Source organism: Rhopalosiphum padi, chromosome 1 (genome assembly GCF_020882245.1).
Source record: "Rhopalosiphum padi isolate XX-2018 chromosome 1, ASM2088224v1, whole genome shotgun sequence".
NCBI classification, from domain to species: Eukaryota; Metazoa; Arthropoda; class Insecta; order Hemiptera; family Aphididae; genus Rhopalosiphum; species Rhopalosiphum padi.
In genome coordinates, this window is record NC_083597.1 from 67,794,654 (window position 1) to 67,808,051 (window position 13,398).

The 13,398-nt window shown below is 28.5% G+C and overlaps 1 protein-coding gene across 1 annotated transcript in view; it reads right to left on the reverse strand.

Moving 5' to 3' along the window:
* The window catches only part of LOC132927848 (phospholipase A1-like), a 35,788-nt gene extending 23,890 nt beyond the window's left edge, over nucleotides 1-11,898 (reverse strand). Inside the window, 2 exon segments of the mRNA XM_060992439.1 lie at nucleotides 10,949-11,144; nucleotides 11,358-11,898. Of these exon segments, the coding sequence (XP_060848422.1) occupies nucleotides 10,949-11,015 (67 nt within the window). The 5' untranslated portion in view covers nucleotides 11,016-11,144; nucleotides 11,358-11,898.
* Between the last annotated feature and the right edge of the window lie 1,500 nt (nucleotides 11,899-13,398).

Genomic DNA, 13,398 nt, shown 5'->3' on the forward strand with positions numbered 1-13,398 from the left:
TTTAAACGTTTTTAAAAAATCTTGTAACGATAGATTTTTGATATGAGGACATTTTTATTAAATTATCAATCATTTTTAGCCAGCGAATAATTTTTAATCGATATTTCTAGAAAAAATAAATAGAAATAAATTAAAAACTGCTCATACTTATAAATAGTTCAAAAATATTGATAATTTTATCGTCAATAAAAAACGAATAAAAGTACCAACTAGATTCAGTTTGCTTCCAGAAATACCACTACTTTTGAAAATTATTGCCACGAAAATGTTTCCAGTTACAAAAAAAAAAAATACATTTGTTAAATCAATACATTCACCGCTCCGCTCAAAACCTATATATATATATTTTAAATACTTTGTTATATTTTCTATAAAATAATTGTTTAATTTTTAAATGAATCAACCTGGTTATTACAAGTGCACGTTTATGTAATTCTATTTTGCCTACAATAGGGATCGAGTTGCATATTTTCTTCAAATATTCCGATTTAAGCAAATTGTTCATGTTATATAATTATACAAATAGTGCTTTTTCTTAAAGTGAAACTACGACGAAAATTATTTTATTTGATTATATAAGTTGTATAATTTTATTTCAAACTATTTGTTTATTTTTTAAATCTTATTTAAAAAAAAAAATGAATTTTTCTTCTTTTTTAAATTTTAAATTGTATTTTTGTCAATTGTTTATATTAGTTATATTCAATAGTTTCTATTCTATTAAATTCACAACACTGATAATTACTTAATAAAGCGTCATATATTTATCGTTGAATATTACTATGTTTATAATATATTATATTATACCATAAATAATGTTATTTTTTTTTTGTTAGTTTTTTTAATCGATCGGAAAAAAGTGATGACTATTATAGTATATTTGTATAATATGAATACAATATCTTTTAACTGGGCGTCTTTCTTAAATTCGTAAGACACTTTTTTTTATTTACCTTTCGTTATAAATTATTTTTATTTATACATATTATACGGTGAAATCATTATGACGTAATAAAATAATATTACTAGTATATTACTAAACAAAAATTATTTTTATAATTCCTCGAAATCCTGTAAAAAGCATAATTGCCTATACGTTCATGATCCAATATTATGTCTTTCTCTGGTGATAGATAGCCAGATAAACTTTTCGGTTTTAAATGTTTCTTAATTTCTCATCGTTTATAATCATCAGACACGTAATTTATTGGATACTATTGCCGGGACCATAATCGATGTCCATTATTAGGAGGCGGAAATTAAGTGCGCCCGTCCGGTATACGACGTTTTGTTATATTATATATTAGCGAATTATAAACGATCAGCGCGTTTTGTCAACGCAATATTTTATTACTTCAGACGAGACAGCCGGCATCCCATAGCAAGTCCGAATCTGGATCGCAGTTCGATCGACCGGTTACACCGCACACACGTAGACGGTGGCTACATTTCTTAATGCACCGTTATGGAATACGTCTAAACGACTAAACCTATATAATAATATAATACAGTTTCCAGCGGTATCAGAGTGATTAGATCGCATATAAACTTAGGCAGAACGACGACGCGCGTTTACGTACGTGTATTTTTCACCCGTATAAACGGACGAGTATCGGAAACGATTCATAAAAAAAAGCAAAAATCATACAGTCAATCGACGATATTAAAGTTATGTTATCATTAATTTTTATTTTTTTAACGACGAAAACAATTCCAGAAACCTACCAGCGCGGTGGCATATCATATTATAGCATTTTATCGGAAAAGTTCACTCGTCGTTTTTATTAGAAAAAAATAATTCCGCGAGAGAATAAACAACCGCTATGTAGGCATCTGGTATGTACTTATAATGTTATAGGTACTCGACCAATATGTTGTCCAAAAGTGAGTTGAGAGCTTTAATACATAGCTACTAATTAGGTTAAAGTTAAGTTAAATTTATTATGTTACTAAACTATCTAGATAGATATAGATCTAGATAGTTAATTTTACAATTTACTCGATAGTTTAAATAGTCAAAACAAAATAATTATAACTACTTAGTATTTTCAGTTAATTTAAAGAATAACATTTTAAGGTTAAAATCATGTTTAAGTATACAAATCTACAATTATTTAGGTTAAACTAATTAATTAGTTCATTATTTTTTTTATCTTAAAACACTGTATAATTATTATATTTTTATTTTTTGAATATAAAGACATTTTCCATAGCATAATAATTTAGTTGATACAAACGTGTTATTGCCTACACCATATTACAACTGGTTTGCAATAAATATAAATATTACAGAATTCATTTTTAACAAAATATTTAGTTATTCTTAAAAAGATTATAAGTTGTACAGTTACTAAATTGAATATGACATATGAATGTGTGATTTTCGTGGTAATTTAAATACAAATGTATTAATTTCTTTTTAACCTAATTAATTTAATATTTTGCTTTGTGTTAACTTTCAACTTTTAGAGTTAAATAGGTTTAATGTTTGTTGAATTTTAACTTATAGATTAACTTTCTTAAAATTGACTTGACCTAGCTAACTCAAATTATATTATTTTAACTTGTCGACCTTTAAATTTCGATCTAGCAACATTTTATATTGGTTTAATATTAATTTACCATTAATATAATTATATTATTTTTTACTAAATATTTTACATATCTGAAGAATAATTCAAATGATTTGTTTTTGTGTAGAGGATTGAACAGAACGTCACAACTCTTTCTGGAGTTATGATTTTAATAAGTTATATTATAATATTTTAGTTGCTCCAGTGTGTTTCTATAGTACTTTTTATTTAGTGTGATGTACAAACATAGACTAATTATTTTATTTTTGTCGTGTTATATACTCGATGTATCCTTCTATACAGTATATAATCTTAATTACGAAATGATAGAGTAAACCCAATAAATAACTAGGAAGCTTTGTCCTTTACTCACTTCACTCACCGCATTCCGCCAGCTCTATTATTGGAAGTTTCGTCCCGGTTCCCTTTGCGTCTTTAAATTTAACATCACTAAAATGTTTAAAATAAATTACGCAGAAGATAAAACACACGATATATTTTTTTTAAATAATTGAGTGTTTGAAACTCTGTTTAAAAACTATTTATTTGATTTTGATCGCCGGGGAAATTAAATTATGTGAAAGATAACTATTACTATACAAAACTAATTTTTTTATAATTATTACCATTTTTTTTTTTTTTTTTAATATCTATATTTTGATGAATATAGTACATGTTATAATGATACACCAGACGCGTGCGGTAGTTATCGCATTGGACGAGTGCTACCCAATATTATTATGTGTGTCCGCGTTTCTTGATCGGATGACCCGGTTTTGTGCAGACGCTGCAGCCGGCATCCGACTATCCGAGCCAGGACGGCATACGCGCCAATATCCAAAATCAGAAGACTGCCCATGCATTATTATTATACACACGAAAAGTGAACGTTTCCGGAATCCGTGCCTATAATCGAATAGCATACGTGGTGAAAACAACACTTGTGCCCTTTGGGCTTATCGCATACACATACGCGTGTCGAATACCTCCGTATTATTATTATTATTATATTTTTCTTCTTTTGCGCGGCCATAGAGTGAAATCAAACCGGTCTTATAAAATGTATCCGTTTGACCGAGAACCAGTCGCTTCTTTAATATACATATTATTATACTGCGCGCATAAACGATGACAAAATACAGCTGTGGCTATATCGTAGTTTTTGAAAATGCCCAACCGAGGCGCGACCGAGACTTGGTCCGGCGGAGGAGGAGATCGGATTTCGATACATATTTTATTATGCTTTTAACCTATCCCTGACCGTCCATAAATAATTCCGAGTAAACGTTTACCTGCTACACACCGGTGTAGAGGTGTGATGGTGCCGGTATCTCTACACACACAATACATTTTATTGAAATAAGATACCCGGCAGTTATTTACAGGGATTAATAATTAAGAGTCGACGGTTCGTTAAGTATATCATATTATATTATTATTATATTAATACGGGTTCGAGTCTTAGTGGCGTTTGTGTTCACACCGCCGTCGACAACACGGCGCCACGAAAAACCCGAATTCTATACAATAATAAAATCGTTAAGGAGGTATAGTATTATAATATAATGTTCAATACGAAGGTTTGACACAGAAAGTCCGTGCATATTATAATAGTTGTTATTTCCGCCGAGTAGAAAACATTTCCGTTCGTACAGTTCGACGGATCTATACAAACATACGATTACAATAACCTCACACCGTGTCGACGTTCCTTTTATTTCATAACAATACGAAGATCCCTCGTTATTCGTACCCCTTAAATCAACCCTCTTCAAAGGGCAAACACCTAAGACCTGGAAATATTTCTTTTCGGCGAAGCAGATGAATATCGAATATCACTTTATACTTTATATAGTTAACTCGAATTTCAGTGCTCGAATCGAAAACGAAAATCACTATCGATGGAACGCAAAAACACACTTAAGATCGGCGTAGATAACTATATTCGCTTTGTAGACCTAACCCAATTCAATCACTCATCTAGATTGTATACATTCGCTTTAATATGAGTTCATATAAGTGAAAATCGGTGTTATTATTATCGCTTTTATAAATATATAACTATACCTGGTGCATCCGAATTGCACGCCAACAATATTGTCCAAATAATATGGACTGCATCATATTTAATATACGCATCATCAACTACATCACTATCTTTATGCGGTAAATAAATGATTAAAAAAAATCATTGAACTCACGACTTAATAAACATTTTAAATAATATTAATTAATAATAAATATTAGAATTTTTAAGTACACCAAATAAATACAATTGTTGAAATGTGACATGCAATAATCGAACCTTTCGGATCACACGAAGAACAGTTATCGAGCAATTCGGATGCAACCTATAACGTCATACGTAGATTATGTATAACACGTTTCGAATGTACGGCTGTAAAAATTAATAATAAAAAAAAAAATGTGAAATCGCAACAGATACTTCAGCGGTCTTACTTTCGGTGTATACATATATATGTATGTGTATTTTATATATTATGCATACTGTATGGTTGAATTCGCCTCTAAATTCGCCCATAACGCGTTACATTCGAAGTAATTGAAAATTGTTATTATAATTCGTCGACACCTATAATCTTAATTTTCACGCACAAATTATATACTGTCGTATACGGTCGACCGCCGCTGCGTGATTGTGGCTCAATCCGCACCATGCCAACTAATGTGTGTGTTCGCCTCAGTGTCACCATAAATATATGATATATACGATTTTCCAACGAATTGCATCTATATTCTGTTTCTTTTTTTTTTATTTCGGCAAACGCAGTACGCTGTGTACCGTATATACTACGTTAGATGTGGCGAAATCACGGCCTCTGTGCAGCTAGGTCACGTGACCAGGTATTTACCGTGGATACCTTCAATCCATTTGTAATGGCTCCGGCCAAAAATACATCCGATTTAAATTTTAACCCAGCGTCCATTATTATACAAAATCAATGATACATAACATCGATTATGACTTACCAATGAGTTACTCATAGGTAAAAATACCTCAAATTGTTTTGAATGTAGCCTTAAAGTCTCCAATAATATAAAAAGAAAAACTATGCAGAAGCGATTCTTTTCCACACTACCATATTCATCGATTTAAAAAACTGACTACATCTTCGTACATTATCGGTTTAAGTAAAATATTCGATTAAATATACGATAGGATTTATTTCCTAAATTGCAAAAAAAAAAAATTATGAATATTCATTCTACCTATTTATACTTGATAAGGACTAACCTAATCTGGATGGACAAAGTCTCACTCACTATAAATTTCTTATATTTGAGCCTGCAGTTTCTTTTATTATATTAATATATATAACCTAAAATTAGGTACAGAATAATCATTGTACAATAGAGTTATAAAATCTTATGGAAATATAAATATTTAAATACATTCGTATATTATTATTTATATTATCTCACGTAATAATATTATAAAAGTGATTTTAACCTAGACAAATTGTCTTAAAATTTTGTTTTGTCAAATTACTTGTAGTAATAGCATTCTGTTGATCGGACCGAAAAAATTAAAGTTTTGTCGATATATATTATACAGAGCATAGGCGTAAATTAAAACGATTGAGCTATACGTTAATATTATTTTATAACGACAACGATAAAAAGTTATGTATATTATAAGCCATTAAATAAATAATTTTGAAGTTTTTATATAATTAATGTTATAATAAAATTGTAAAATTTATATGTAGAGGGTGCGGGGGGCGAGCCCTCCGCGGGCCCGTTCTATGATTATAATTTTAGTCCCCCTTCTGACAAGGCAAATTTACGCTTATGATGTAGAGGTGTAAAACATTTGTGATAACCGAGTACTAATATGTAAGACGTTCATATGTATATAGCTTAGTAACTTAGGATATTCGATTTGAAAATTAAGTCATTTATAAAGTCAATACCCACCATTAAGCCTTGTTTTTTGTACAAACGATTCAATACTGCATTCAATCACTGCTAAAGTTGATAGACAAACGTGCCAGACTTAAAAATTACTTAACTTAAATGCTAGTATCCGTAAAATTTTCTGCTGACTGTATTAGAATTTATTTACTTAACCAAGCTGATGAGGATTCTAAATAATTGAGCAATATTCGAGAATAGAACAAACATTGACAATAAGTAAAAAATATAATGTCTTTAAGTAATTGAAATTGAAGAATATTTTGAAATTTTACAATCTTTACAACTGCATCTTATAAAACCAGATATACAAAAGAGTTTATTAGATAATAATATCATTTCGCTTGAAATATTGTTATTATAATATCTGTTTCTGACGTAGCAGATCGTATACAATATCACCGCATCTACCGCATCGTTGCAACTTTCAAGACACAAGGTTGAGTAAACTGCATTATGCAGGTCCGATGACATGTTATTATGATTATTCAAGTATAAGATATCTATATAATATAATGGTATCTAAATAGTGATGTAAATATTATAAATACGGCACCGAGAAAGCGAGAATGTTTTTATTGTGTTACTCGCATTCGAGGTGTATTATAACAATTGAAATCGGAATCCCCCCCCAAAAAAAACTGACCATTTTAAATAATAAATAATAAAACTGTCGAATTAGATCGATATTGTATTGTATTGTATGCGTTTACACGCTTTGTATACTCAATGGGCACTATTATTTAACGTTATTACTTATTAGTTATTATTAATCGACGCCAGCGAAACGAAAAATAATAAAAACAATTAAAGCGCCAACCAGGATAGTTAGTAACCAATACTTACAATGTAGGTACCTAATATATTATTATGACTCTGGTGATAATACTTATTATAATAATAAAATATTGTCGACGGGGAACTAATTTTTTATTCAAACAATAGAAAATTGTCTATAGACCGTAAATATACGAAATGACTATTATAAGGAATAATAATTTCTGTAATCAAATAAAGTCTCAGTGCACATAATATTATAGGTAAACGATTAGCTATAGTGTCCTGCGCTCGCAGTTGCATGTGTTTTAGGTCAAGGTCGGCCTTAAACACCGTAAATAATAAACGTTCATACTTATATATGTATAATATGTATACTAGACAAATTACATAGATATCTGCAACAGTTGTTTTCTCGTAACAATAGAACAAGTAATATCAAATTTGCTCCCTAATTATTGTATTAACCCGGTGTACGCCTAAAATGCAGACGTGAAAGGGTAGAAAAAATATTTAATAATTCGAATTCGACGGATGATAGATAAGTGATATATAATATAACATTGTATGTTGACATGTTGTGCATTTTATATTTTAATCTCATTCTAACCATTTGGATTTTGTGTACGTCATATTTTTTAATACGATTTATCTCACGTAAAAAAGGCAAATTAATAATATTTATATTATATCGATTACAGTGGAAACACATTGCGTACATAATATGATATTTTTTACATATTTTATAACAATACGTTTGTGTATAAAACTGAGATAAGTACCGTATTCGTCCATAATGTCCATTCTCCACCATTATTAAAATAAGAAATTGTTACTATTTTATTAATTTGATGAATAAGTACCTATCATTTTTTCCAAGAATAGATTTTGTTGCATATAATTATATGCAATATGATGTGTAAACTTCGAGTATAAATTAAATTATGAATCCTTCAAATCAAAATTTAATATATGAATCATCATCAATTTTCAATATTATTATATTATATTTTTATGTTATGTTATTGTTATAAATACTTTTATATAAGACTATAAATTAAATAATTGCATACTTAAAAAAGATAAAATATATAATTTTAATAATTAAAAACTAATATTATACGTAGAGAACAATGGAAAGTATCTTTTTATTTTTTTTCGGAGGAAAATGAACAATGGAGAAAAATGACACTTCATTTTTGGAGCCTTGGAGGTAAATGGTTCCGCTTCTGGTGTATTACTTATAACAACAATATAGGTAGATACTTTTCGGTCATCGAATTTTTTTATTCCACTCTTTAACCGCGGATAGCCATAAACGATAAATATTCAATATTTTGAGTGTGTGCTCCACTAATTGGATTTACAAAATTATGTATTTATGATTTACCTACACATAATAATATGTTGAAATAAATACTAAACAGATTGGATTACGATAATGTTATAGAGATTTTTGTATCTCCAGCCTCTTTCGAAAAGTAGGTAATATAAATATTAAACATTGTATAATTAATGTGATTGAGTTACCGATCAATCTATGATTAAGCCCATCAAAGTTCCTGACAATATTTTTAAGTTTAGAAACTTACAAATTAAACACACCTTTTATCATAATCTTCAATTTTATATTTTTTATTAGTGTACCTGAAAATGAGTAAATACTAATTGTTTTTCGGAAATGTGTGTGTACGCGAATCATATAATTGTGTGTAAATCTGCTGAATTTAAGATAATTCGTAAATGGGCGCAAAGTGTACGGATGTAGCCCATCATCGAACTATAATCGATTCTCGATGATGGAACATGGCAATAACTGCATTATAAATTATGAAAAATGCAATCATATAGTTCATCATTTCTGTTAAAAAATATCGTCAAATTTCAATTAGCTCAATGCTGAGTAATCACAATATGTCTAATCGAATTAGTTTCGTACAAAAAAAAAAAATAAATAAATAAACACACTTCGCATATTTTGTAATGATCACATAACAGTTGCATGTTTTATAAATGTCCATAAACGTTATAATATTGATGATGTTATTATACCATACATTTAAACATAATGACAATGTGAATGAAAAAAAATAATAAGTAAATTTGTTATATTCTATAGTTATAATTATATAAACAATACTTACTATTGTTGTTAAATTAATTATACAAATTGACATAATTTTTTTTTCTCATTCAGAATTTAATATTGCCAATTTTTAGAAGATAATGGTGATATTTAAAATATAAAAAGTTTATATAACTTATTGGTTCGTAAACCAATATTTTTAATTTTAGATTAATATCACGCGTGTTTCAATTTCGTCAAAATATTATATCACACTCTAAATGAAAGAATTAGGTAGGTACAACATCAAATCGTACCCATCAATGCATTACTTTATTTAATTGCCACTGCAATTTCCTCGATATTTTATTCGTAATTTAAACCCGTTTCGATTATAATATACTGCAAATCGCGTTGTTGACGATGATATTCCTACATAAAATATACATTGACGTTAGTAACTGTTTGTGTGCTGCGAGTACTGCGCTACAGTCGATAAACACGGGAACTGGACGTAATATTCGTGCCACACCATTTTTGTGCGTAAAAATCGAAATAAATTGTGCCATTCAAAATGTCATCATTCTTCCTTATCGTGTCACAATAAATAAACGGTATAGGGACAGATTGATTTTTTTTTTAAGTAAACCAACCTACGTATATTAGTTATTTCTAGAAGGCAAAAAATGATCGTGACTTGTGATTTATTTATTTATTAAAAACTGTTAAATTTCTAACACGCACATCATAGATTATTATAAAAAGTGATTCACAAAGTATGTTCAATATGCTCGCCCTTCTTTTATCATTTAACAATTAATTTATTCATAATGTGATTTTTGGAATTTTTATATACTCGAGTCTATACTATTTTCAGATTTTTCAGGTTTTTTTTTATATAATTTTAGGAGTTTTCTATGGCTTCTTTCTTACTTTTTTTTTTCTTCAAATTAGAACCAGATTTTTTTTTTATTTAAAAATTGTTAAGCAGATGACTTGATATACTAAATGTCTAAATTGAATTTTGAATGAAATTAGTTCATATAGTTTCTGAATTATTAAACTAAAAACTTTATAAACCAGCTATAATATAATTCTTAATAAAGGTTGTAAATAATATATAAAGTAGATGTGATATTTTTATCTACTAAATTTTATACCTTGCAAAAATGTTCTATAAATTATCAAGTGTTACAACCTGAAAGGCTAAAATGTTTATTTACAATTTTCAAAAGTATTATATACTTCTGAAAATTTTAAGGAAACACTAACGGGTTTTAAATTATAAATAAGACTTATAATTTAAAAAAAAACTTAAGTTTAAATTAAATTAAACAAATATAAATATTTATGTGATTATTATTAAAATATGGGGATTTTTGTGATAATTTATATACAATTTTAAAAAATTGAATAATATAAAAAAAATATTATTAATTTTTAAATATTTTAAACGCGTTAAAATTATTTTCAAATAACTAACGATGATTAAATAACTTACACATTAGACCGAGGCAATGTGTTTACTTAAACTAATTAAAATTAAAATTATCCACTTAAACTAATAATTATTGTATTTCATAAACATATAATTTACCTGGTATAAAAGAGAGGCATATTATGAAATACGTTAAAACGTTTATTCCTCGGCAATCGTATTTCATTTTTAATATTGTTATGTTGTAATGGTATTATCTCTGAAGCCATTTATCGAACATCAAAAATGAAAAAAAAATTCCAATAATTTTCGTTTTTCGGATGACATCCCCGTTGAATGTTTTTATGATCACCAGCTAAGTTTAAAAAGAATAAAATAAATAAATATAATAATATAAGCATTATTACATATTCAAATGTCATATGACTGCCAAAAATTGAGTACGTCAATATTTAGTTATAGTGGCACTTGACGTGAAAACAAAAACGGCACGTCGCACATCGATAGAACGGTATGTAATATTATATGATAAATTCGAAAAAAAAAAATATAAAGAAACAACGTTTACCTGTCGATGAATATATTACGATATAAACTGCCACAGCCAAATCCTGCTTGAAACGCACCGAAAACAAACACGAAACTAGCAAGTACTATAAAACAATAATATTGCCATTTAATGTGGTGTATTAATCGCGTATAACGGGCACTGTATTATTGTATTATTTATTATACGCATCAAACAAAACGCGGCTATTCGAATTGGACCGACGTATATAATGAGACGGCAAAACGTTTCGAGAAAAAACCGCGCGGGTGAGAAATATTGTGAACGAAATAAAGGGAAAAAAAAATTCACGAAAAAAATTCACAAATACACCGATTGTAATATAATCAGGCGGGAAAATGCGGCACCGACAGTAGGCAGTATTAATGGCATCGGTTGATATATACGCGTTTCGTACGTTTTATTTTCGTTCTCGTCTGAGCGCGCGCTCGTGGTCCGCCGCGGCTGAATGTCAAACCGTTTGTAAGAGCGGAAAAAAATACCATACCATCGCGTAGTATCGCGTGACCGGCACATGGACGCGTGGACGCTATCCGCTGAGTGGGCTTCTGGTCGTACGCGCGCTCCAGCGACAGCGGGTCTCGGTCAAAGAGTTTCGTGCACTTGAACGCTATACGCGTGGGTATACAGGGCGATTCATCAAGCGCGTGTGCTCACCCCCATTTTTCCTTATTCAAATAATGCAGTTTAACTTTGAGTTCTAAGGATAAATCGTAATGGCTTCGTGGTAATGGGTAAGTTATAGGGGCTATGTCACTATGATCAATTTGAAAATTTTAGTAATTACCATTAAACAATCCAAACATTATAAACATAGGGATATTATATATTTTAATTTTATATATTTTTTAAATATGTTTTAAGTAGCCATTTCATATTACTCTTAGTGTAAACATTTTAATAAATTAAAAACTACTTGTTTGAATTTTGAATTAAGTAGATCAACAATTTCAAAAAAATATCCATTGAATAATTTAGAGAAAAAAAGGAGGTTGTAATTTGAAAAAAAAAACAGAAGTTTATATCGTATTGGGAGACTCTTTACGTAGTATAAACATTAAACAATCTCAAGAATTTGAAAATATGGTCATAATTTAAAAATTCAAAAAAATCAGAATTAATATAAACTGATTATCGAATGAAAAAATGAGGGCTTGCGTGCTTTGTGAATCACTCTGTATATTAAAATATTATACACAGAATGGTTCACAAGCACACTCACCCTTGTTTTTATTCTTTAGTAATAATAATACATTATTTATTCAAATTTTGAAAATCAGAATTTGAAATACTTTAAATATTTAAACACCATAATGTTGATCTTAGGCGTTTGATTTTTTATAACGTTTTAAAAGTATTTATCTATTTAACAATGAAACTTTTTTTTTTTCGTTCAAACGAAGACCATCTATTTTATCGTAAATTTTCAAGTAGTTGGTTTTATTTAAAAAAACTCTTATACGTACGTCTGACTTAAATATAATATAATTTTGAATGATTGAATTTTGAATTATTGAACTTTGTAAAATATAATAGATATCATTTTTAATATTGTAGCAAAATGCATTTCTATCGATTAATGATGATACATACCATTTACCAACTAACTACTCATTAAATGGCATAAATTATCTATGTATTTGAAAATTTGGTTTTTAGTATACATTTATATTGAAAATATTTCGAAAATCAGATTTTTAATAAATTCATTAGTAATAGAAACACAGGGGTAAAAATTCTTGTTGAACCACTCTGTATAGCCGTAGAAGTTCTCATTATCCTTCAATTACCTTATTAAATAGATAATTTACTAGATGAGTATATAACATTTACTACAATAAATTAATGTATTATAATAATTAAAACATAACTATTTAAAATAATAATTAGAATCCGGATTCTTTTATTTTATTATTATTATACACTTATAATTTTAGGGATTTAGATTTTAGGAAAAATATATGCTTATAATTTTGTATGGTTTCGTATTGTTTTGCGTAATAAAACCATTATTATTTCTTTCGTTATTTTTTGGTTGTAA